This window comes from Nematostella vectensis, chromosome 13, assembly GCF_932526225.1.
Source record: "Nematostella vectensis chromosome 13, jaNemVect1.1, whole genome shotgun sequence".
In the NCBI taxonomy this organism is placed as follows: domain Eukaryota; kingdom Metazoa; phylum Cnidaria; class Anthozoa; order Actiniaria; family Edwardsiidae; genus Nematostella; species Nematostella vectensis.
Genome location: NC_064046.1, coordinates 1,764,810 through 1,791,083, shown reverse-complemented (window position 1 = coordinate 1,791,083; position 26,274 = coordinate 1,764,810). Strand labels below are relative to the sequence as shown.

Below are 26,274 nucleotides of genomic sequence, written 5' to 3'. Positions count from 1 at the left end.
GATCGGCTTAAAGAGATCAACAAGAAAATCAGTGATCTTATTTGCAAAAACAGGAAGAATATTTTGCAAGCACCAGTTGGCTCGAGGGAGTGGTGGAGGCACATTGATAACCTCTCACAGCGCCGACGTTCTTCAGCTAAGGTCTCGCTTGATGAGCAGTCACTAGTCGAACTCAATGACTACTTTGCGAACCTCTGTTGGGACACAGCGTATGAGCAGCCCACCCTGGTCGAAGTCCATAGTGAAGACCACGCCCCGGTTATCTCAGAAAGATACGTATGGCAATGTCTGCAGCATTTGAAGAACACTGCAACCGGACCAGATCTCATCCCATCTTGGATATGGAAAGAACACGCAGAAATATTTACATCAATCATCTGCAAGATTTGGAACTGGTCTCTTGAATCAAGTGTTTGGCCGTCGTCATGGAAACGTGCCCATGTAACCCCCCTACCTAAAGTGGATGTACCAAAGGGCAAGACCGAGTACAGAGGAATCAACATTACGCCTGTTATCGCCCGAGCTTTCGAAAAAGCTGTTTATAACATTCACGTGCGAGAAACCGTAGAAGAACTTCTGAGTTCCACTCAGTTTGCATATAGAACTGGCGGGAGTTGCACAGACGCGCTACTATGCATGCAGCACTCGGTCTACGGCTATCTAGATAGTCCGGAATGCAAAGCCGTCAGATTGTTTGCGATGGACTTTTCCAAAGCGTTCGATAGCGTAAAACACGTAAATTTGTCATGTAAGCTTAAACAATTACCATTAAGTCCCTTTATTGTTAATTGGTATCTGAGTTTTTTGGCTAGCCGCCAACAGCGCGTGGTATACAATGGGTTTGAGTGTCATTGGAAATGTGTAAATCGAGGTACAACGCAGGGCAGCGTTAGTGGCCCGTATCTTTTTAACATATTTATCAATGATTTAGAAATCAATTTATGTAATCAGCCCGCTCTGTTTAAATATGCTGACGACTCAAATATTGTTATTCCTGTCTGGGCCAATGGCGAATGTCGCACGGACTTAGTAGATTTGTTTTTAACTTGGACAAAGGACAATGGCATGGTATGTAATTCATCTAAATGCAAAGAGCTAGTTTTCCGCAAGAAAGGGTGTAATCAGAATATCGAGTTAGTGAACAACATTCCGCAATGTACGGTATTACCGATTCTAGGGATTACCTTTCAGTCTAACGGCAAATACAGTGAACATGTGCGTTCCAAGTTAACAAAGGCAAATAAGTGTCTTTACATTTTAAGATCTTTAAGAAAGGAAGGAATTTGTCAAGAAGAACTCGATCACCTCTTTAAGTCTATTGTCCTTCCTAATTTCACTTATGGCTTGTCCGTTTTTGGTGCCTCAGACTCGGATCTCACAAACATACAGAACTTCCTAGAGAGATGCTTTAAAAGGAAATACATTTCAAACATTGTAAACATCCGTAAACTTCTAGAGGAGGCAGATAAGAAGATTTATCGTACTCGCTTAGATCAACCTGAATATCCTCTGAGCAAAATCCTGCCTAAGAAAAAAGACCAAAAATACAACCTCAGAAAAAGAAATGTGATTTATCCTAGGGTTCACTCAGAGCGATTCAAAAATACTTTTGTCAATAGGCTTGTCTTTAAATATAGTGACATATAATTGATGTAGCGCATTTACTTATAATCGGTTTCTCCTACATTTTGTAAACTTAGACATGTTGATTTATCTAAGGCAATAAAGATTATTATTATTATTATTATTTATTATTATTTATTATTATACGCATGTGCAGATATTTTCTAACTCTGATCTTGAATTTCTTTGATAGGTAATCTCGTTCGGCCCCAGTCTTTTTATGGACAAAGTGTCAAACGCATCCGCTGGTCGCTATATATGTATCGCGGAATCAGCAGGAGTCAGTGTTGCGTCACAGCCGGCGGTACTTGAAGTTTTCGGTAAGACTAACAACTTACAAACTCTTTCCATGTTTTGGAAGTCATGTTTCTGTTGGTTATGGTGCTTTGCCCTTGTTTAAGATTCAAAACCGGCATTCAGAGAAAGACACTACAGCAAAGAAGTATTGGAAACAACAGAAATCGGAGAAGTTCTACTGGGGCTGAGATTTTCGGCTCTAGGCAGATTCCACAGGGCAACCAATGTATCACTAACTGTCACCAAGGGTAAGTTAGTACCGTTTAACAATGATAACGGGCAGCGTGAAATAAATAGGTGTGTCACCCGCCATAACTCATCTTTGGGGATCCTGGACGCTGAGTGTGTGGGGAGATAACCATTATAGCCTGCGTAACAAGCGAAGTCTAAGTACCCTTAGCCTGCGCAACAAACACATTGAAAAAGAGGGGAGAGGTCGGGAGCGAGAGAGGCGAGCAAGTGAGCACGACGAGGGAAACAAATTTTTGCGCTTGTTTCGCAGGCTATACTCCCTGGGCCTCCAAATGTGTCATGTGCTCTGCTGTTATCAAAAGCTATTTACTTCCCAGGTAATAAAGGCGGGATCTTCATGATCACCCCAAATGTGTCACGTGAATACGCGGCCCTGATAACTGCGAAGCCTCTGGATCACGAGCACACTTCACGTCACGAGCTGACCATCACGGCTACCAACACGGACACGAAGCTTGCAACCGTCATCACGGTCACGCTGAACGTCACGAACACGAACGATCACGCACCGATATTCAACCAAAGGTATGACTGGGTGCTCATGAAAGTTAATGATATTAGTTGAAGACGACGACGACGACGATAATGTTGTTGATAGTGACGATGAATGTGACAAGCGCTGTTTTCGTTTATTATAAAATTAAAGAGATGTAAGAGATCGCTTTCAAACTTAACCAGCAGTGCTTCTGGAGAGGATGGAACTCTCGACCTTACATCAAGGGTTTTAAAGAATATCTTACATGATTATATACTGAGATACTATTTTAGAAAATAAAAATTGTTCTCCTGGAGAGGATCAAACTCTCGACCTTCGCATTTCACGGCACCCACGGGACACGCCCGTACTGCCTATAAGTACGACGCGCTAACCGACTGTGCCACAGGAGAGTGATAAATATTCCCTGAGTTACACTTTACATTTGATTGATTTATTGATTGATTGAAAAACAATAGGAAATAATTTTCCAATACGGGAATATTAATCATTAACAGATTATGACTACTAACAAGAGACCATGATATAAGAGAACGAATCCTCGTGGCCCATGATAACGTCCAAGAAAGCTATTTTTAGATTGCGCGAGCTTGTCAATCATAGCATCCATACATGGTTCGTCGTGCCATATTTGGTTATGGGCACCACGAGCTATTACAATCTCACACCAAATTTCCCTCTGCACTTCTTTACTTCGTTCGCTACCTGTTTTTATCCTTTTAACTGCTCTTAAAGGCTCACGATCACAATGCTACTCTCTATGGAAGATCATTTTTACAGCGTTCGTAAAAAAGGAAGGTATTTTCGTCAAAAAGATTTCCGAAACATCCTTTGCCGGATCACATTGCTCAAGATGTGATCCCGCGTAAGAATCTTGTTGCTAGGAAACGTGAGCGCTAACCAATCAGAGACGTATCTAAAAATAACTGCTTGTTCTAAAAATAGTTTTTACGGACGTCATCATTGGAACATACCCTAATACGGGGGATTCGCTCTCTTACATCATGGTCTCTTGCTACTAAGTAATAGCTGCACTGAAATGTCCCTGTTATATCCTCCACGTCTTCACAGAGTGAAAAAAAAGAAAGATAATTGTGTTTACTAATATTAAAATTATGTACAAATATTTCAACATAGCTCAGCGATGTAAACAAGGAAATAACAACTAGAGGCCACGATTCATCCTAATCTTTTCGGGTCTGTAGAGCTTACCTTTCCGTGCTTTGACCACAAGTAGCCCAGGCTTTTTCAATGAGTAATTTGAACCAACCGCCTCATTGACCGTTAATAGAGAGAACATATGGAGTTGTTACTTTATGCAAGTATTCTTCCATAAAAATGTAATAAATTCAATCCAACGTGATGCAGTACTTGTAGCCGTCTATCATTTCCACGTTTAAGTGATTCTTTGAGGCTGTCGGTTCAAATTACTCATTGACAGTGCCAGGGCTACCTGTGCTTTTACGCGCGGGGATTCGTTCCCGCTCACTCGTCTCTTACTTATTCGAGGAATACTACATGCTTTCTTTTTCGGGACGGAAAATAAACCACTTTGGCTTGTCGTTTTGAAGCCATGATAGCATTACAACAAAAGCAAGAAACCTATTTTTATTCGACCACAATGGACCCGTCAGTATTGCCTAATGATGTTGATACCAAACAATGACCCTCCGTAGTAAGAATTATTTCACATGTTTTACATTTAATGACGTTGATTTGCGAGTGACATCTTGTATAAAAGCATTTCAAAATGTCTCGCGGCAGTTTTTTATGAAATTTAGGGCAATCATTAATAAAAATCATTAACAAAAATTGTTCGTTCTTGTCTTGAATTCCATGAACATAACCAAACCTTTACTGAAAAGGATTGATAAAAATTGATAAAACAGGGCCGTAGCAGGGTGGTACGTGACCTCCCCAATATTTTCAAAATTATAAGGAAATGACCAGTAGGGGCGTACACAGGGTAACAGAGGCTCCGAACTTCGCGGCGACAACGATTTGAGCGAAGCGAAAGAGCCTCTGGTGCAACGGATAGCCAGCCTCAGTATGGTGCTTATGTATTCATACATTATACTACGCCGTTGATTGGTCAATAAAGGTTGCTATTGTAGTAGTATTCGATATTTGGAGGATCGTCTCCATTCCAATCAACGGTCTTTCGCTTCGCTAAAATCGTTGTCGCCGCGAAGCTCGGAGCCTCTGGTACCCAGGATAGTAGGGGCGTGGCTGTGCCCCCAAACGTGCTACAGCACTCCAAAATGATAGCGTTAGAGATAAATTTCAACATTTGAAATAATTTCTCCTGTGGCACAGTCGGTTAGCGAGTCGTACTCATAGGCAGTACGGGCGTGTCCCGTGGGCACGAGAGTTCAATCAAGGTCGATCAATGTCGAGAAATCGATCCTCTTCAGGAACACTATTTTTTATTTTATTATATTAGCTTTTCATGCCGTGGTTTTACCGCACATACCGTGATTATGCTGATAACGATTCTCCTTTCCACAGCTTTGTGCCATTATTTATCCCAGAAAACACTACAGTCGGAACCACTGTCTACCACGCCCAGGCCTACGACAGGGACCTGGGCACGTATGGTCACGTGACTTATCAACTGATACCCGGGAGGGCATGGGACACCTTTGCAGTTAACAAAACAACAGGGGATATTAAAGTGACAAGAAGCCTGGACCGAGAGAGTAACGCAAGCTATAGCGTGACAGTTATGGCTTCTGACGGCAAATTTCAAGCATTTCTTGAAATCGACGTACATATCCAGGACATCAACGACCAGTACCCAGTGTTCTCGCCTCAAAATTACTCGGTGGCAATTTCCGAGGAGTCCTGGGTTAGACTCCCAGTCCTCCAGGTGACTGCAGTGGACATGGACAGCGGTTCTAATAGTCAAGTTACGTATTCCATTGTTGATGGTAACTCATCGTTCAGTATAGACCCAAATACTGGACAAATAATCGTTCACCGGACTTTGGATTTCGAAGTCACGCGGTCGTTCATTTTGAGGGTTCAAGCCCGCGACAACGGAAAACCTGCATTGGTATCACGTGACTATGCTTACGTCACAATAAACATCACTGATGAAAATGACAACAACCCAGTGTTCGACAAAAGAAGTTATAACTTTAGCATCACGGAGGACGTGGCCAAAGGGACCGTTTTCGGTTTTGTCCGGGCCAATGACGCCGACTCTGGGAAAAATGCCAAACTATCGTATTCGATTCCCGATGAAGATGTCCGCAAGACATTCGCGGTTGACGAGATAACCGGCAATTTATCCGTTGTAGGTGACATCGACCGAGAAAGGACTGGTATCTACTCCTTCGTCGTCGTGGTGACAGATCATGGCTCGTCACCGCGTGTAGGGTTCGCTGTGGTATCTGTTCGAGTTAAAGACGTGAATGATAACCAACCTGTTTTCCGACCGCAAAACTATACCGTCCGGATTAGCGAGGGGACCTCGGTGGGGACCAAGATTGTGTGGGTACACGCTCACGATGAGGATATAGGGCCCAATGCACTGATAACGTACCATATCGATAGCGGAAATAAAGAGAGCATATTCGACATAGAGGATGGAACAATAGTCCTGAATGGAACACTTGATCGAGAGGTGATGGATCAGTACACTTTGGGTATCTTAGCGACAGACAACGGTGAACCACCTCAATTATCACGTGACCCTGCGATAGTTGTTATCACTATCGAAGACATAAACGACAACTACCCAGAATTCAACGCGAGTGTTTACTCTGTCAACATATCTGAGGATACAAGTATTGGCACCCAGGTCCTCTCTGTCTATGCCTCCGATAAGGACCTGGGGTCGAATGCTCATGTTCAGTACTTCATAATCGCATCAGCAAATGACGACATCAAGAGAGTATTTGATGTCAATAAAACGACCGGTGCTATTTCTACCACCTCCAACCTCGATTTCGAGTCGGCCAACAACAGATTTCAGTTCCAAGTCGAGGCTAGAGACAACGGCAAACCTGCTTTGTACAGTCGAACAACTGTTGAGATCATGGTTACGGATGTGAATGACAACCGTCCTGTGTTTGTGGGGCTTCCACGCGACATATCGGTGAACGAGAATTTGCCTGTCAAAAGCACAGTGCTCATTGCGCATGCGCATGATGAAGACTCTGGCTCGAATAGCGATGTTCGTTACAACATCACCCACACATACGGGTCACGGGGAGATATCCACCCTGACGATAGAACGTTTGATATTGAAACGGTGACGGGACGAATATTCACCGCAAAGCAGCTCGACCGAGAGAATATTGCTTATTATATACTTGTGTTAAAAGCGTGTGATTTGGGCAGGCCACGTCTTTGCACCAATGCTAACATAACTATACGATTGCGAGACAAAAACGACAACAGACCCGCATTATATCTCCCCAAACAGGTGAATATCAGGGAGGATTCGCCGGTCAATACGACGATATTTACCGCTTACGCAAACGACTCAGACACCGGAGAAAATGCACGAATTATTTACGACATAAAAAATGTAACAGATAACCATGGTCATGTTCTTAATCCTTATTCCATATTTGGTATCAAGCCGGACTCTGGGCGGCTATTTATAAATAGACCGCTGGACAGAGAACGAGTTTCGCGTTATGACGTCACAATCGAAGCCCGTGACGGTGAAATCACGCCACACAGTTCCCAGGGTACAGTTGCCATAGTGGTTGATGACGTCAATGACAACAACCCGAAATGTAACTCGTCGACATCCAAAGTAGATTATATGATATCCACCCGTGAATATGAGTCATTATTGACCTTGCACGTGTGTGATAATGATGAGGGGAATAACTCGGTGGTCGAATTCACCATAGCACGGGTAGTGACTGATTCTGAATGCGAAGGAAGGTTTGAAGTATCAAGTAATGGCACGTTGTACAATACTGTGCCATTAGTACACGCGTGCAAATATACAATCACTGTTACCGTGAGGGATTGGGGCGAGCCTAGACTGACAGGGACGTGTGACGTCATTGTCAACGTGGTTGAAGAGTCACAGCAACATGCGACAAATAAAGGCGTAAAAGGCGAAGGTAAGGTGGGCGATTCAAAATAGAGTTTGCCGTCAATAGAAGTTGGGTATGTCCTCTTACGAAAATAAAATACGGGATGACTTTTGTCATAGGAGTGTCCCGTAGGTGCCATGAAATGCGAAGGTCGAGAGTTCGATCCTCTCCAGGAGCACTATTTTTATTTTCTATAAATGTATCTAAGTGAATAATCATGAAAGATATTCTTTTAAATCCTTGATTTAAGTGCTGCTGTGGCACAGTCGGTTAGCGCGTCGTACTTATAGGCAGTACGGGCGTGTCCCGTGGGCGCCATGAAATGCGAAGGTCGAGAGTTCGATCCTCTCCAGGAGCACAGTTTTTATTTTCTAAAATAGTATCTCAGTGTATAATCATGTAAGATATTCTTTTAATTCCTTGATGTAAGTGCTCCTGTGGCACAGTCGGTTAGCGCGTCGTACTTATAGGCAGTACGGGCGCGTCCCGTGGGCGCCATGAAATGCGAAGGTCGAGAGTTCGATCCTCTCCAGGAACACAATTTTTATTTTCTAAAATAGTACCTCATTATATAATCATGTAAGACATTCTTTTAAATCCTTGATGTAAGTGTTCCTGTGGCACAGTCGGTTAGCTTGTCGTACTTATAGGCAGTACGGGCGTGTCCCGTGGGCGCCATGAAATGCGAAGTTCGAGAGTTTGATCCTTCTACATGAGCACTAGCTTTTTTATAATTTTAAGGCGAATCGGATACACATCACACCACCGAATACATATCAAACCACCATTTGGCTCTGTAAGCCGCTAAACCTGCTATAATAGATAAACGTCAAACATTCTGCTCTGACTATTTCAGGTTTGACGACAGCTGAGATGATTGGCGTCGGTGTATCTGTAGCAGTCCTTGTTCTTTTGATCATCAGTATATGTTTCTATTGCAATCGAAAGAGAAAGTAAGTATGCTGTTGTTGATTGACTAGTAGATTATGTGATGATCTTGAAGTGACGTGAGGAAAGTCTTACAAAAGGCAGAGAGCGTCCGGACGACCGGTGGACAGGTTTGTTTCATTGTGATTATCACTGGCGAGATGGTGGTGTCCGTGACCATGATGGTGGTGATAATAATGATGATTGTTATGGTGCCTCGGTTGGTGATGGTGGTAATGGTGATGGTGATGGTGATAGTGGTGATGATGATGATGATGATGATGATGGTGATGGTGATGGTGATGGTGATGGTGATGGTGATGGTGATGGTGATGGTGATGGTGATGGTGATGGTGATGGTGATGGTGATGGTGATGGTGATGGTGATGGTGATGGTGGTGGTGATGGTGATGGTAATGGTGATGGTGATGGTGATGGTGATGGTGATGGTGATGGTGATAGTGGTGATGATGATGATGATGATGATGATGATGGTGATGGTGATGGTGATGGTGATGGTGATGGTGATGGTGATGGTGATGGTGATGGTGATGGTGATGGTGATGGTGGTGGTGGTGGTGGTGGTGGTGATGGTGATGGTGATGGTGATGGTGATGGTGATGGTGATGGTGATGGTGATGGTGATGGTGATGGTGGTGGTGGTGGTGGTGGTGATGGTGATGGTGATGGTGATGGTGATGGTGATGGTGATGGTGATATTGATGGTGATGGTGATGGTGATGGTGATGGTGATGGTGATGGTGATGGTGATGGTGATGGTGATGGTGATGGTGATGGTGGTGGTGATGGTGATGGTGATAGTGCTGGTGCTGGTGATGGTGATGGTGATGGTGATGGTGATGGTGATGGTGATGGTGATGGTGATGGTGATGGTGATGGTGATGGTGGTGGTGATGGTGATGGTGATAGTGCTGGTGATGGTGATAGTGATGGTGATGGTGATGGTGATGGTGATGGTGGTGGTGATGGTGATGATAATGACGATGATTGTTATGTTATGTCAGTTGGTGATAGTGGTGATGTGATGATTATGACGGTCACCATGGCGATGGTGATAGTGATGATGGTGATTGTGATGATGATGATGGTTATGTTTTTGTTAATATTAAGCAGAAACGTAACTGAGGTTTTATTCACAATTTTCAGGTCTGAATCAATATCTGGCAGACGTTACGGTTTTGATAACACCACAATCTCAAAGTAAGTAGAATCAATATATTTCTATGGTGCTTCGCAATTGTTGTACAAGCAAGTAAATGATAGCTTTCTGAGGATAAAACTGTTATCTAACACGTGCGCTAAGACTGTCTGTTTAAGGTTGCCCTTGGGGCTTTCTTATCTCTTCTCTGATCAAATATCCAACTCTCATCAGATATCCACCTCTTATCTGATATCCACCTCTTATCTAATATCCATCTCTCATCAGATATCCTCTGATCAAATGACCACCTTTTTTTTAGGAACTATGGGATGGCTATGGAGATGCAAGAGTAGTCCATTTTAATCGTACCAAAGAGTTTTATCATTGCTATATCGGTTATATTTTTAATACACCAAAAACTGGAATTCGACTCTGCCAAATTTTCGTCTTTAATAAGACTTCTTCTGCCCTGAAAATTTGGCAAAGTCGAATTCCAGTTTTTGGTGTATTTTATTCATTGTTCTGGTACGAGATCACAACAGTTTTGGGCTTTTTGATTCTATGGTTTTATTTTTAATATTTCATTTAAAAAAAACGTAATTTTCTGTGCATTATTGTATAATTCAGCAATAGAGCCATACTAAAATGCATATCATATTTTAAACAAAATTTATATAAAAACAACAAACCATTTATCACACATTTGTCAACTAAGACCCGTGTTCACATTTCGGTGCCTTTTGCGCCCTCTGGTGAGATAGCATAGCCGTAGCAGGCCTTAATTATTAGGGGGGGGGGCACAATACAGAAATATTAAGAAAACAATGGTGGGCACAGCCACGCCCCAAATGGTCATTTCCTTATAATGTTTGAAAATATTGGGGGGGGGGGGGGGCACGTGCCCCCAGTGCCCCACCCCCTGCTACGGCCCTGCATAGAGGACGGAAGGCCCTTAAAAAATCGAGCAAGCGAAGACTTGCAGAAAGGATCGCCACATGCTTCGAGAAAAAAAATCGAGCAGTAAAACTTTTCGAGAAAAACAAATCGAGCAAAAAAAATAAAATGGTCCGTTCCTAAACTGACTAGTTGTGTCATTTACACTGTGTGCTGCTAGCGGTGTGTTGGTGTTACTGTCACTAAATATAGTATATCGGACTGTATCCCTTGGGGTTCGCGCCCTGGACCTCTGCTTCCATAAGAGCCCTACCACTGAGCTTTCATGGGTTGCCTGTGTCCTGTTGATACCTGGGCGTCTCCAAGGGGGATGTTCCTGGGGCTCGTGATGGAAGACCCCATTTTTGCTGTCAGCATATGTAGGGGACTGACTATATTTTTTTGACAGTTCGGTAAATAAATAGTCCAGTTTCGAGTTCCACGGTGCCTGCTGGACATAGGCACTGAGGACGCATAAATACAGTTAAAGCCTCGGTTTCAATTAAATCGCCTGCAAATACCAGCAAGAACATGAAGTATTTACAGGTTTTTGCATTGTTTGTTCCAAGTACCAGAGGATTCTCGCTAGATGCACATGAAATTTGCCTCAAGTCGAAGCTTACACTGTATTTGTGCGTTCTTAGTCTGTAAGTCCAGCGGTCATAGTGGAACTAGAAATTGGGCTATTCGCCCCAAAGAGCACTCAATTGCGGGCACGAAAAAATATCAAACATCAAGAAAAGGAGCCATCTCCCGTCAGATATTAAATGGTCGGTTTTCCAGGGGCTAGGAAAACCAACGAGGAACTGCGCTCGCCTCTGTAGTTGGGTTGAATATTTTAAAATACTTATAACACCAGGGGTCTCACATTTGTTTCCTTTATTTGAACAATTATTTTACACTACTCTTTTCGTTGAAATGCATTATTATACAACTGTGCCAGTATATCACATAGAAAACTAAGAAACTATTTATTTTATTAACAGCGAATTTTTCTCGATTGTAATATTCAAATTCATCAAAATAATAATTCACTCAGGCTTCAAACCAAGACTATAATGAAACTTGTATAAGCGTGAGTTTTCACGCGTTCTGGGGTGTTCTGGTATTTTTTTAGTTCTGGCAATGCCATTTGCAAAATTACCCCAGTTAACCCCTGGTGCCCGCTTCCGAAGAATCCATAAGACTCCGTTTGTTATTAAGCTTGTAAGAGTCTTTTCTTTATAATTTGTGTCAATAAGGAATAAAAAAAAACCTAAACATACTATCTGTTTTGACTGTCGGCGATTTGTACATATTGTCCTGGGCTTCAATATGAGATAATCAATAGCATGGCAAAGCGAGGCATCTTAGGGAGGCTTTGCCGGCTCCTTTAGATGCTTTTTTATCAAGTTTACCAGTCGAACCTGTTAGTATTGAAAATAGTGCATTTTGAGTGAGTTATAAATTATTTTTTTTTATATTCTATACTGGACAGCTCAGTTAAACTATGTTTAACTCGGTTTTACTTATATTTTTTATTTTAAAAGTCAAATTTTGAAAATACTTGGTACTTTCTTCTATTACTTCACCGAACCAATGTCTCAACAATTGAGCGCTACATCATGTCTGCCAAACCACACGTCAAATTGTCATTTGCCTTTGGACTTCCTAATATGGTCATTTTGCATGACGTCAGTTTGACACTGCTCTCACCCAATAAAACAACAGTCATTCAGTTGTCATAGTAACGTGATTAGCAGTAGCACCGCTGCCACTATGATCGAGGCCCGCAGGCTAGATGCCGCATTTTCGTCTCGCGCTGCAAGCACGTCGCCATTCGACGTCGTCCCACGCGTACCTTTACTCGTCTTATCCTTCTCCGTCGGAGATTTCTTTCCGTCTCGTTTAAGGGTCGGTACAGCCAGTATTGGGTTGATAACGGGTGGTTTAGGAAATCTAGTGGTCGGCGCAGTTGTCGGCTGTGTTGTCGGAGGCACGAACTCATGCCGAAAGGCGTCGCACTTTAACATCGGCACTTGAAATGAAGTCGGGCGTTTGTCGGGTGAGGCAAGACTGGACAAGTCGGTCGGTCTTTGCCCGACGTATAACTCTCGCTCGCCATCCTCGTTGGTCACCATCTTCAAGAGGTCGTACTCGGTGTGAGGCAGGCTGATGCCAAGAAGCCGGCATCCCTTGGATTGCGTGATGTCCTGTGACTGACCATTTTCCCACTCCCCATCTTTGCCGCACTCGTTATTGCGTGACATATAGTTGAGCTGCCTCGTAAAGGACTTAGTATGAGGTGTAATGGCCGCTTCCGTCACGGTGAACACGTAATCTTCACCGTCACGCACTTTGGTATTATAACTTCCGCTCGTAAAAACTCCTTTAAAGTAAATCATGAAGTTTAACTTCCTGCACTCAGGGTCCAGAAAATAATAGTAATATCCCTCCCAGTGGCTTCTGCTGTCCTGGAAGGCCATGTAGCGGGTGAGGAATGACCCACCGGGGCGTGTCTCACATGAGGAACTACCCCACTCGTCATTCAACATCACAGGGCGTGGCCGGACCTTTGGTATGATGGGCGCCACCCCTGCGCTTGCAGTACTGATTACCATACAAATTGTGCAGTTGGGAGCGTTGTTTCGCTTCAATGGTAGCTGGTAACTTGTTGGGCTGTACCGTCGGCGGCTTTTCCCTGTTGGAATCTCACCAAAGTACAGAAGGTCTGACTTAGAGCTCAACATCTTAAAAGTATTAATTTTGAGCACAGAGAATTCATAATCCGAGATGCCAAAGGTTGTTCTGCAAAGTCTTTTGCTGAAAGCTGCATTTGTCGCACTGTATACGCCTATCCCTGGTGTCTCCTTAATATTTAAAAGCGTATCAGGGCACGACTTTTTCATCACCGTGACGATTTTCACTTCCTCCGCTTGTGTGTGAGGGTGGATGTGGATAGTGGTGAAGTTAAAATGAGCTGCCGTCGCACCTTTTAAATCTTTCGCCTCGTTGCCTAACCAGTACGCCCCGCGCACATGCAAAGTGAACGTGGGCTTGGTGCACTGATAATCTGAATAGAAATGGAAGTCCGCCTGCCATGTTTGGTTCGAGAAAATCTGGACGAAGCGAGTCAGGAATTTGGGACCGGGGCGAGCCTCGCACCTGATGGACAAAGGAGAATTAGAGAAATAATCAGATCAACAGTGACAATCCTTATAATTACTATAATTGATAATACTGACTGATTTGAAGTTTCTCCCAACAATGATATTCCAAAATTTAACTTATTTACCTGATAGCTGGTCCACGAGAATTAAGATAACGACATACTAAAGATACTAAATTATCCCAATATTCCCAAACTACAATGCAAGTTGTTTTGTTAGAATGTGGATTTAAAGCCGCATTGTCACCTGTTTACTTCCGGAGGTCCGACGGAAACCTCAACCGTCAAAAGACAAAAGAATCTATTAGAATCCGAGATATCAAACAGGCCATCCGCTCTAAATTATCAATCTCATCCTTAAAGAAACTTCCAATAGACACACTGCTTTCAATATTTTGAAATATTTTTCGCGTTTTCCGTTAAAAATCATCGGAGATTGTTAAGTAATCGACCGGAAGTAAACTGGTGACAATGCGGCTTTAGTAATGGTTTCATAATCAATTCATCATACTTCATACTATCCTAAGAACTTTGTCATGACAAATAATGGCAATTCCGTTTATGCTTTCTAATCCAAATCTGCATTCATGATTTATCCCGCTCTCAAACGCATGCCGAGACCACTTCTATGCTAATACAAATGGGGGTAAAATATAGCTTGTTCAGCTCTTTGTAGCCGGAAACACAATCAGAGTTTATCCCTACTTCTGTGCGTCTGCCAGGGCGATGCCACATTAAGCGGATAATACTCAACGAAGCGCGCCAAACGAGCGGCAAATGATGATGGTTTGCTAAAAGCGTCTCTAGATAGTCTGATACACGCTAATCCTTAATTCTAAATAGTATAACGACTTTTGATATTTACGGGTTGTATTCAAAATCAAGGTGTGACCGTGACGGGTTATCTTAATTTCATCGTGAAAAAGCGGCGCGTATTGAACGAATAGTTTTGGTGAGTTAGATGAGGCAATTAAGAAATACGCTGTGAATTGCATTTTAAAATCAACGTTAAGACGTTAAAAACTGCATATAGGAAGAAGGGAGTATGTGTCATTTTTATTCAAATTATAGCAGGAGTAAATACATCTGAGCGGCATAGGTTCTTATACGGAATGCCAATAAAAAGGCTTCTCCCTTGTTCTTCAAATCGTAGACATTTTTGCATATGCTGTATCGATGTATCCCCTGCTCGTTCATCGAAACCCGGCTTGAAAACGCACGCGTCAAATAGTCTATTGCTTATCATTTACCCTATATGGAGTTTACGATAGAGATAAAGCACTTCTTGGATGGTGATGCTGTACGTCTCCAAACCAGGGTTTGGAATGATTGCCGAAGAATTATTTGAACCTCGGCACATGATTGGTCAAGAATGTCATTTATATTGCATTTTATCTTCAATGCTACATTATGATTGGTTGACCTGGTGGGCTATATGTTATTGCTTATTAGAAAAAAGTGCCGGATTTTAAAGCCAGACAGACAGCTTTTTTAGATATACAAATTGACCTACTAGGGTGGTTTGAATAAAACAATAATTTCTCTCGCCCTCGTGGTGTCCGAGGTGTTAGCAATTTACTCAGAGTCCATTCGGGCTCGATGAATTATCGTTAAGTAGGTGATTATATCATTGAAAGGTCGCACGTGGCAATGACGGTTCAAAGAAATGTTTTGTAAAAGTATTTGGGCAAATCAAAATTAACTTTCCCAGTTTTCATAAATGTCAGGGAGCGTCGCGAAGTAGGTCATATTTCAGCCAATATAGAGATGGTTTTGTAGTTTTATTATCAGATTTTGTTCGTATTACCCCTTGGGGATGCCAGTCGAACACTCCTCTCTTATTATCTAATTTTGAAAATACAACGGTTTATTTGCACTTTAAAATAACCATCCACGATTAAAGTCTCGTGATTTATTGATTCTAATTGCTTGAAAGTATCTCAGGGACTCGGTTGAATTAGACGATGGAGATAGATCTTTTGTGTGAGCTGAGAAAGAATGGTGGCGTGACTGATGCATTACCCGCGTGGACTTCAAAGGATGCCTGTGGTAGAGGGGGAATGGGGTGGGTGCTGCCTGCCTCTCTCTTCATTTTCAATTATTTTCCTGCTCGTCTTTTGCCTTCGGATAAGTTTTGGTTAAATATTTTTGTAGGAATGAATTTCTGTTAACGAAGACCGCAGGGCCTCATTTTCATTCCTATAAAAATCATCTTATGAAAAAAGATAAAAAAATTACTACTTTACAGTTTTATTTACATACTGGGAATTACGCATAGCTTATTTATGACAGAAATAATTCTCTCCAAAACGTATATTAACTAGAAATTTGATGGGTAGACCAAAACATCTCGGTAATTAAAGGCGCTGGATCTTCACTATTGCGAAATAAGTCTCTAAACTGATTAAAACTCTAGAGTCTTCTAATTACCACGCGTTCATTAATAACTACCACATTTTTTACACTCCATTTGCGTAAGAGCTACTTCAAAACACTCACGGATAGGGATTAAATCAGAAGATAAAAGATCTCGAGATAGGAAGATTATTATAATTCTGCAGCAGGTTTAATTATAGCTCAAGGTGCTTTTCGTAAATAAACGTTTTATCGCGAACCGCAAGTCATTTGGTTATTAGTGGTTCAGATCACACTTCTCATAGATCGAGCTTTTTCATGCGTCCGTATCACGCAAAAGCTCTTGACTTGTTTTCGGTTATAAAGAACCTAGGTTTCTCTAACAGAAAGCATTTTGAGGTCGACATATAAAAATTGGATTTGAGTTTGACCAAGAGACCATGATATAAGAGAACGAATCCCCGTGGCCCATGATACCGTCCAAGAAAGCTATTTTTAGATTGCGCGAGCTTGTCAATCATAGCATCCATACATGGTTCGTCGCGCCATATTTGGTTATGGGCACCACGAGCTAGTACAATTTCACTACACCAAATTTTTTCCCTCTGCACTTCTTTACTTCGTTCGCTACCTGTTTTTATCCTTTTAGCTTCTCTTCAAGGCTCATGATCACAATGCTACTCATGGGGTGGTGTCCTGTTATCTGTTAAGTTATCTAATGTTCAGTTATCTAAAAGTTATATAAATAAACATCTTTGCCGGATCACATTGCTCAAGATGTGATCGCGCGTAAAACTCTTGTTGCTAGGAAACGTGAGCGCTAACCAATCAGAGACGTATCTAAAAATAATGCTTGTTCTAAAAATAGTTTTCACGGACGTCATCATTGGAACATACCCTAATACGGGGGATTCGTTCTCTTACATCATGGTCTCTTGGTTTGACTATTTGTCGAAAATCTCTTTTCCTCTTATAGCGTAGAAGGGGAAAAACCGAATTTTCTACCCACTCAGGCTCACGGCAACAATAAACTAAAACATCTCTATAACAAATTTCATAAAAACTCGAAAAGGGTCGTCAAGACAGAGGGGTAGGAGGGAAAGGGGGTAGGGTGGAGCTACCCCCCCCCCCTCGCCCCCTCCCCTCACCCTATGTAAATCTAAACAGCTAAAAGTATAGAAAACAACACGAAGGGTTCTTTAAAGGCACTATATATCTTGATCACAGTTACTTAGGGAACATTGTTTTGAACGTTTCTTTTACGTCTATTTTTTCTATTTTTATGTATTTTCTTTTACAGATGAGGGCTAGTACCGTCATGGAGAACGCTTATAAGTAATAAACCGATTTTTTTTGTCATTAGAAAGTACGTCTCTACAAGCTCTAAACAGGCTTTATGCCATCGGCATTCTGGTTCAAGGCTTCTAGAATATCAAACTTCCCCCATGGGCGTACAACTCGATCAATCTCACTCTACGTATTGACCTTTCTCTAACCGCGAAACTTCCCCCCCCCCCCCCCCACCCTTTCGTAGTCTTAATGATACCCTCTTCTTATTCTGTTAATTTGCCTTTTGACTTGAGAAATAAAAAAAACTTTAGAACATCTTTTAAAAAAATGTAGTTAAGTGAGGAGTCATAGCAGCGTAGAGAAATCATGCAAAACAGTCTTGCCCGGTGAACTAGATCCCGCGCTAGACGAGGTGCGAACACGTCAAAGGAAGACGTTTAGCCCGAATTTCCCTTCTCTCCGGATCTTACTCCTTCCCTTTAGCCTCCTAGTTCGCCCCATGACAGGTTCTCCAATAGGGTTCTGGATTCCGGATCCTAGTGTTTGGATTCCGGATTCCATGTGGGTTTTTTCTCGTGGATTCCGGATCCCAGCAGCATGGATTCCGGATTCCATATCTCATTTTTTCATGGATTCCGGATTCCATATCTCATTTTTTCATGGATTCCGGATCCCATATCTCATTTTTTCATGGATTCCGGATTCCGGATTACCTGTCATGGGGCGATCCTAGTAATGAAGACTACAACAAAACAGTGTTCATAAAAATGTGTTTAGCCAAAGGAAGGGGCCCTTGACCTTTTGAAATACTTTGCTTTTGATCAAGGGTTTCGGGAGTATCGGTAATTCTAGATATGTAGCTGTGACATTACATATCAAGGGTACGCGTTTTTAGGTTGTTTTATCCAGCAACTAAATTAGGTCTTTAAGTCTATGGCAGAAGCATACAACAGCAAAAATAACTCGGCGACAGTGTTTATATTTTAATACGTTTTAAACGATATCCTATAAAATAATTGTTTGCATATTAAAGATGATATCTTTATCCATTAAAGACAATATTAATTAAAATAAAAACATTTAATTATCTCGGTTTAATAGAATGAAAACTCGCTTTCTCCATCAAGAATCTTCCAGCACTTTTCTCCTTTTGACATTCGCAACGAAAGAGAAAGACATGACGTAAAAAAACTTGTTTACAAATGGATTTAACTTGACCTGTCTAGAAGTTAGGAATGTAGTTGGATAAGTTGGCGTATAAGAGCAACGCCTCTTCGTAGAAACACAATCAGTGTTTTCACTGAGAACTCGACCAAGCACTTGAGTTTTATAATAACGAGAGACCAGTTCCGACATCTCAAGATTGGAATGTCAACCACAGGCATGTCTGAATGTAGAACAATCCCACAAAGCCTGGATAAATACTCTATGTGTAACGTCTTTATCTGATGATAAACTTCATTTTCTTGCGGCTAAATAAGACTAATCCATAATCACACTAATTTTACTATCAAAAGATAAACTGCTTGATCGCTTAGGATCATCTAAGCCGTCATTTTTTCACAGAGATCTTTTGTGCCTCGCTAGGGCAGTAATTGATTTAAAAGCGCCGGATTTTTTGGCGGTTAATCGATTTTTCAGGCTGCGTTGTTTAGTTTACTCGGCGTTTAGAGTGTTTTGCAAATTCATAGCTAGACAGTAATTTGTATTCGTGATCTTCGGCCGACAGTTCAAGAACCAGTGGCGTCGTGAAACTCAAGAATGTGTTGAGTACTATGTATATCTCGCTAACTAAGTAGAAATCAAGCGATTCACGAAAGAGGCACGTACTTGCTTACAGAATCATAAAAACAACCCCGTTAACTATGACGGCGACGGCTTTAGCATTTTGATAATGTAATTACTTTTGGTGATGCTTAATGACCTCCAGTAACCTATAGCACAATAGCATAAACGGCCGCAGCTTTTCCCTTTACGAATCCGACTCCGGTATAGGTACATTCAAGGCCCTTTTCCCAAATCAAAAGCTAGCGATCGGATGCATGTGTGCACTAGAGGTATTCCGGCAGCCTTATACTGGCCCATTAAAAGGTTTTCACACCTCATTACAAGGATTTGGGGACATTAAGCGGGGTGAGAAATTTCACGCTTGTAGGTGCGTTCTATGGTTTGTAATCAATTACACAAAACACCCCGCTTTGTAAAGGATAAGGCGCATGGTTTTAATTACTTGGGACATTTAGTTGCCGGTTATAGTCTAAACACTGTGTTATATGTCATATGGTGAAAATAATTAAGTTTGTTTCAACTGGGCTTATTGCGGTGAGAGATAAGCAAGTAATTTCGTCGTCTGCGCTGAGCTTAGAAACCACTCAGCCTTGTGGATTACATCGCTCGCAAAACCTCACGAGTATTATTGTCAATCTTGAGCGTAGCTTTTACCTCAATTTGAAAGCCTTAATGGACTTCTTTACGATATGGGCTTACAGTGTGGTCAGCATTCGTGCTGTTGCATACAATAACAACAAGTGTGCGCTATTGTATGAAAGCGTGTGCACACGAATTATAGAACTGTCCAATTCTGCTCACCTAGAGGAGGTCCAGATACCGGACACGTCTGGTCGAATTTGTGAGCGTATACCGCGGTAATGTGTAATATGGCGGACAATCTGCCTGCACGAGGAACTTGCTCCGGGCGCTAGATCAACCACTACAAGAAATAGAATTATCAGTTCCTCTTAGATGTTATCAGTTTCCGAAACGCACGACAAATTAGCAAGAAGCTGTGCTGAGTCCTAGCACTGATATACGCACCTATTAATGTGATCCAAATGCACCAGCATGCAGAGCGAAGCCCTAACAAGTTCATGACTCACAATCGCTCTGATCCTCGCGTTGATGTAGTCAGACCCTCGTGTGCCCCTTCAGCGCTCACAGTCGGCGGTGCTGGAAGAGTAATTGCCCATGTAAATCTCACTGTGTGAGATGAGTGTTCAAGGGGAGTGCGTCGTATTTAAGTCGTGTTGTTAAGCTCCTAGTAAGCTAATAATGTCCCGGTGAGAAAGCTTTAAGTCATCTAGTTGGTTGGAGCCGTTTAATGTATGTTAGGCAGGCCCTAAGGGTCAACTATTGTGGTTCTTCCTGTCCCCTCCCCTCTTGGTGACAATGAGCCTTGATACTCCAATAAAACCATGCCTGAGTGCATTACCAATCAAAGTACTTATGTGGGCCTACCATTCACGCTAACACCCTGGCTGAGCCTAGACTGAGCGCCTTAATAACACAGCTCGTACTTTCAGTTCGGTCGAGCTGATGTGGTGATTAGATTCTTGACAGCATAGGAACCTTTTGACTAGCACCGGTGCTCGAATTGATTAAATTAGCATATAAGATTAACGTACTCATTTATAGACGTGCAACGTCTTTCTTCACCTAATCACTCTCATTTGCGCGTCTCGGGGCCGAAACAATACCCGCTGATATTGCGCTCGTGAGTTTGTAGAGCTTAATAGCGCGCTGTAGTAAACGCCTTCAAAACAACACAACAACACCGATGATTCCGCGCGCAGCTTATGCGCGTAACCTAATCTGTCGCTGAAATTAGAAAAGACGAGTCATTTAGAAGTGATCATCGGTGTGGATTACAGCCACTCGGTCAGGGCTATTGCTAGAAAAACGACTTTCCGACTGACGCTTCGCTATGCACTGAATGTTAATGAACTGACTAATCGCTTCATCAGTATTTACCTTCGCACTGTTTAAGTTGCAAACTAAAGGAAAACATGCCCCTAACCCGAGCCGTCGTCTCTTTATACCTTGCCCTTGAGTTTACCCTGATTCTGACTGTTGCGCACCAATTAAAACGCGCTGTTATTGTTGTTGTTAGGATCAGTTGGAGTATCGTATGCCTTAGATTCCATCCGCGCTCCAAACTCGAACTTCTATCAACCGCACGAAAACCATTTTGGCATTAAAACCGATCCGAACCGCAAACATGTCCCCCTTCAGAGCAAACACACTTCAGGGCTGGCTGCAAAACGTTGCATACTTGTAGTATTCCCCTGTCAGTGGGAAAACCAAGAAGCAAATAAACAGAGAGTCATCGCTTTACTAACCTCAAGTGGAATCACAAGTCCTTTATGTTTCAAGTGCTGGCTTTTAGTTAGCTGGATTGGAATGCTAGGCGTTTCGACTCAAGAGAGGTGATGTCCATGGTGCCATCGAAATTGTCCAGAAAATCTTCGCTAATCTAGTGATTAACGTCCAGCAGTAAAGACCAGTATCCCGTACGCGCTTGCTTCATCCCCGTCATTTCACCGCGAGTGATAGTGCGCGCGCTATACTAAGAATAGTAGTTGGCCGTCCATTACCCACAGCTGCTTGTACTCAGTGCCCAAGTCACGGGGTTTTAAGTAGCTTACGCCGTCTAAGTGCCGGTCTTAGCTGCCACGGATTAGGCTTGATGGTAAAGAATTACGATAACTTAACAATACCTCCTTCATGCTATCTGCGTCATTCCTATTTAGCTCATCGTCAAACTCCCCATTCATATCCTATGTTTACAATATCCAACGGCAGATGATATTCTCATTTTCAACTTTGGTTTCCGATTTTCTGAACTATGAATTCCATGAACTTTGAGTGTTTTAGCTAACGTGCCGTGCCATTGATAAAGTTGGCTTAGAAGATTATTTTTGATAAATATACACGGATTTTAAGATAGTATTTAAGTTTGGGCACTCAACGAGTAGAAAAAAATCACGTCATCACGTGGAGATGCGAGCGGTGAAACTTGTGAACGACCTTTGTAGTGTACAAATTTGTAGTGTAAAACTTTGTAGTGTACGAATTACCCGCCCCCTACGCTGTCAACAAAAGATTTCGTCTATAGTCGGCTGAGTACTAGTAGTCGAATGGGATTGTCTCAGAAAGCCCTATACGACTTCGTCACTGAAACAGCTTGAACTAAGCAATAAACTCTTTGTGGGAATCCCATCAAAGATTTCTTTTTAACAATCTACTCCCGTTCAAAGTAATTTTGATTCATTCCAAAAAGCCCTTGTTTTACTTGAAAAAGTAAAAACGAGCAGAAATAGAGGTGAATATTTGGTCGAGCGGTTTCATTTTTACTGAGAAAATTGAGCGCCTGATTGCTGCGTATATTTGAAAAAAGAAAATAAATTCCACATGTACCAGTGCCGTGAAGCCATTATGATCTTGCTGAGACCACACAATCAAATAAGAGCCCATTGCCTGAAGGTGATCGTCACTGAAAACCGTCTTAAGCGACAAAAATACTGTGAGAAACACAGTGTAAACACAAAAGAAGACTGGGAAACTCGTTAGGGGGCGCGCAGAATGTAAACGCATTAAAATGTCGGTTCTTTGCTTGGCGTTTGCCATCACAATGCTATCGCTTCCCTCGGCTTTAATATGTTACATATGAGGACGTTTGCTGGTGGCTGAGGCTGGGAGAAGAACGATTACTTGACGTATTGCGGAACTAACAAAGTGGCTAATTACTCCACTCGATGATGCAGCCGCGCTCTGTGTTGGCTCTCTTCTGTGTGCCCACCCCGAGTTTGGAAAAGACGCTGTTATCTTATCCATATGGGCGGATATATCAGTCGAGAGTGTTGAATTTGGGCGGAGTAGAATGGCTTCTGTTAGTGAAAACATCAAACAAAACAACAAATGTTTCCCCGCCTAAGTGGGTTCCTATAGACGCGTTCTACTTCCACGCTCTCAAAGTGCTTGCTTAATTAGAGGAATTAATAGAAGGCGAGGCGATTAAATCCCCTTTTTAGGGTTTCTCGCTTCCAGACATTGTGACTTTATGGAGCATTACGGGATAAAGAACGACCTACTCGCGTTTCTTGCTATTATAAACAGCCATGTATTTGGGGGATGAGGCTCAGACAACTTAATTCTGGTTCATTTACTCAGTAATTAACTTTTTATGTTTCCTGGATTATATAAAAAACAAAATTTTAACTCGAATTACTTTAAAAAAGAGACAAAACTGATACGAAAAAAAGAGCAATACTCGGTATTTTCCAAAATGTCTAGTGTTGTTGTCTTTGTTTGTCGCTATAAATAGGCAAATATTGTTCCACAAATGGAAACCAACCCAACTCATTTCTCCTCCCCTTCCTATTTCTCCCCAGACCCTCTACCATTACTGTCTTCGGCAGTAAGACTGCACTAAAAGGACTCTAACCTCTGCCATCGCCTGAGGGACCTTTTCACGAGAATCAAACCGTAAAAACTTCGACGCACAAACACGAGCGCTTCAGCGAGTCAAACAACCCTTCTAGCAAGCATGCATTGAGAACAGTGTTACTCAAATACTCACAGTAGCCAAGGAAGAAAACCCAAGAAGCTCGCTCACGCGAGTGGTGGATTCGTTCGGGTGAATGCGAAAGCTTCGAAAGCTCGCTCAAAGGAATACTACTTTGATTCAGAGCTCAGTGCCGGAGTACTAGCGTGAGGGGCTAAGTACCCTTGGCAGAGTCGATTGGACCCAACTTTGACATGCTCTTCTTGCTGTCATTTAGTGATTAGAATGACGTCACTGGATAGGACAGTTTAAAGTAGACGCGAAATTCTGTGTATATTCGTCGGGCGCGCATCTCTGAGATTTATCGATCGCATTTTAATACAATCCGTCTATGGTGGCGCACACACTAGTGATACGAGAGTACCATTACGCAAATGGTCTGAAGTCCTTGATTATCCCTAGCCAAACTTCCTGACAGCTAATGTCTTGTTACAGTTAGTTGTGATTGACATGGTGAAGAGCGCATGGTTTGCGTCGTAGCCGAGCACTTGCCTTTATTCCTCGATTCATTCACAAAATGACGCTTTCCATTTATTTTCCAGAAGAAAAAAAAAGCAGCGGAAAACCTCAGCTTATGCTTTTAGTAAAAGCACTGCGATGGTTATCTTTTGTAAGTAAAACCCAGAGAGATATGAACACATTAAAAAGGCATGCATACTTAGACAAAACTTCTCTTGTCTCTGAGCACTTCTATACACGCGCAACTGAGCCAATATCTCTTATATTTATGTGCATATATTACTGTAGATATTGCCTTTTAGTTATATAGATACCGTAATATTGGCCCGGAGAAAAGAAAAGCAAAGGTCGTTTGATGCCTTTGTTGTGTGGTTAGTTTTGTAGCGTTAACGAGATCCGGGGTTTTAGGAGATAATAACGCTATTTTGTTCCCAACCACCATTTGAAAAACATAGTCTTTATCTGCACACGCGAGATCCGGGTAAATTGTCGTCTGCAATAATGGCAACTAAATTGAGAGAAACTACTGAATAGAACATTAAGTAAAGCTGCTACAAGTAAATTATTTTCCGAAAGTGAAAACCAAAACTGATTGGTTTTAATTCTAGATGTGGAAAAAAGAAAAGTGGCTTGTCAAAGGATAAAGGGACAGGGTTTTGGATTAAAATGTTTGTATTTTTCACTATGCAATTATTTGAATAATTAATTAATGTACCACATTGTATTTGATACATAAATAGAAAGAAAGTAAACCCGAGAATCAAAAGAAAAAAGATAATTCTAGGATGTTTGTTAAAGGAAAAGCTTTTAAAGTCAGCTAAGGCAACTAAAATATTTCAACAGCTTTGAATTTCCCGGCGTCCAGTCTCCCTAGCCTGGCGTATGTCATTTCTTTAGTGTCAACTTTGTTTGCCTGATGTATTAAAAATCTGAATTCTATGTATCGCGTTTCAACCACAAGAAATTAGGCGCGAAAAGTTCCCGCCTTTTTTGTTGCATTTGACACTGCAGCCAAAGCAAAAACACACAATTGTCAGTGACGCCTTTTTGTACAGATCGGAAGCAACTAGGTTTTGAAGGCTCCAGGCCATGCTCGCAGTCTGATAAAGCATCATCAGAATGAGATAACATGCATAGCCAAATATTGCATTTCCACATGTAATGGCGAAAATGGCACCACCGATTCGAATAGGAAAAAAATCAACCTAGCAAAATAAATTCCTGTCAATTTTCAGGAAATTTTATCCTATCGAAAACGTGAACGCTAATTTGCGTATTTCAGGAGTGATAAGAAATATATGGAAATATATATACTTAAAAACACTTCATTTTAGCCTCTGAATGAAATCTTTATAGCAATAAAATAAGCAGATAGGATTATGTGTACGTCGTATTAGCATGTGCTTCGTTTGCAAATTAAGATTTGCTTTCTAGTATCAAAGCGAACGTTTCACCGGAAAGCGGCGAGGGCTATTTTCCAGTCGTCATACCCGTTTTAAAAACGAGCTTATGTGTACATTTGGCACCTCAACAACACAATAGAGGCGTATTATTTCTAATACCATCTCCCGCTGTTTACATTTGTTATAATTATAAATTGATGTTCATTCTCTGAAGAATCCCGACTTCTTCTACAAACAAACTAATCTCCCGCTGTTAGCGATGGGGAAGAGAGATGTTAAGACGAAATTACGTATCGAAAAAGCTCTGCTTACCGTGCTTGAAGTTTCTCGCGTATCAGCGACTTTTTATAAGAAGAGGCCATTCCTTAAATACAATTAATAATGTCTGTAATCCTATGTTCACGCTTGAGTTTTCAAATATAATATCGGCGTTTTGATTCGCCCGTAATGGCTTGTAGTCTTGTGAGATGCAAAACCCACCCCCTGTCAACTATAAATCTGATCTAAAAGCTTCCGATCTTCTCCA

General features: G+C 41.9%; 2 protein-coding genes and 3 non-coding genes across 11 annotated transcripts in view; 3 read left to right on the top strand and 2 right to left on the bottom strand.

Annotated features, from left to right (window-relative positions):
• Positions 1-12,017, top strand: part of LOC116615378 — a 24,216-nt gene extending 12,199 nt beyond the window's left edge. For all 3 annotated transcript variants that reach the window (XM_048720453.1, XM_048720452.1, XM_048720454.1), the window contains 7 exons: positions 1,817-1,943; positions 2,025-2,168; positions 2,490-2,697; positions 5,177-7,758; positions 8,588-8,684; positions 9,826-9,879; positions 10,140-12,017. In XM_048720453.1, the coding sequence (XP_048576410.1) occupies positions 1,817-1,943; positions 2,025-2,168; positions 2,490-2,697; positions 5,177-7,758; positions 8,588-8,684; positions 9,826-9,879; positions 10,140-10,173 (3,246 nt within the window). In that variant the 3' untranslated portion in view covers positions 10,174-12,017. The remainder of the gene's footprint in view (positions 1-1,816; positions 1,944-2,024; positions 2,169-2,489; positions 2,698-5,176; positions 7,759-8,587; positions 8,685-9,825; positions 9,880-10,139) is intronic.
• Trnai-uau lies at positions 2,954-3,060 on the bottom strand. Its single transcript has 2 exons — positions 3,023-3,060; positions 2,954-2,989 (listed from the first exon to the last, which is right to left on the bottom strand). It is a non-coding gene; the product is annotated as a tRNA-Ile (tRNA).
• Trnai-uau lies at positions 7,983-8,089 on the top strand. Its single transcript has 2 exons — positions 7,983-8,020; positions 8,054-8,089. It is a non-coding gene; the product is annotated as a tRNA-Ile (tRNA).
• Trnai-uau lies at positions 8,163-8,269 on the top strand. Its single transcript has 2 exons — positions 8,163-8,200; positions 8,234-8,269. It is a non-coding gene; the product is annotated as a tRNA-Ile (tRNA).
• LOC5507309 (protein APCDD1) lies at positions 11,618-26,274 on the bottom strand. Of its 5 annotated transcripts, none has more exons than XM_032375892.2 (4): positions 26,061-26,274; positions 20,361-20,492; positions 20,136-20,256; positions 11,618-13,897 (listed from the first exon to the last, which is right to left on the bottom strand). In XM_032375892.2, exons 2-4 carry the CDS (start codon positions 20,413-20,415, stop codon positions 12,475-12,477), a joined length of 1,599 nt encoding a protein of 532 aa, XP_032231783.2. In that variant the 5' UTR covers positions 20,416-20,492; positions 26,061-26,274; the 3' UTR covers positions 11,618-12,474. The 5 variants fall into 5 exon arrangements, with proteins under 5 accessions (XP_032231783.2, XP_001627961.3, XP_032231784.2 ...); XM_001627911.3 differs by lacking the exon at positions 26,061-26,274 and adding an exon at positions 23,902-24,439; XM_032375893.2 differs by lacking the exon at positions 26,061-26,274 and adding an exon at positions 21,662-23,879.

Bases quoted from the DNA above. Each gene is read 5' to 3' on its own strand.
- LOC5507309 (XM_032375892.2), bottom strand. From the start codon at position 20,415: ATGAACTTGTTAGGGCTTCGCTCTGCATGCTGGTGCATTTGGATCACA. The intron at 20,257-20,360 runs GTGCGTATATCA...TATTTCTTGTAG, and splicing joins CATTTGGATCACATTAATAG to TGGTTGATCTAGCGCCCGGA. The intron at 13,898-20,135 runs GTGAGCAGAATT...TTTGTCCATCAG, and splicing joins GGTATCTGGACCTCCTCTAG to GTGCGAGGCTCGCCCCGGTC.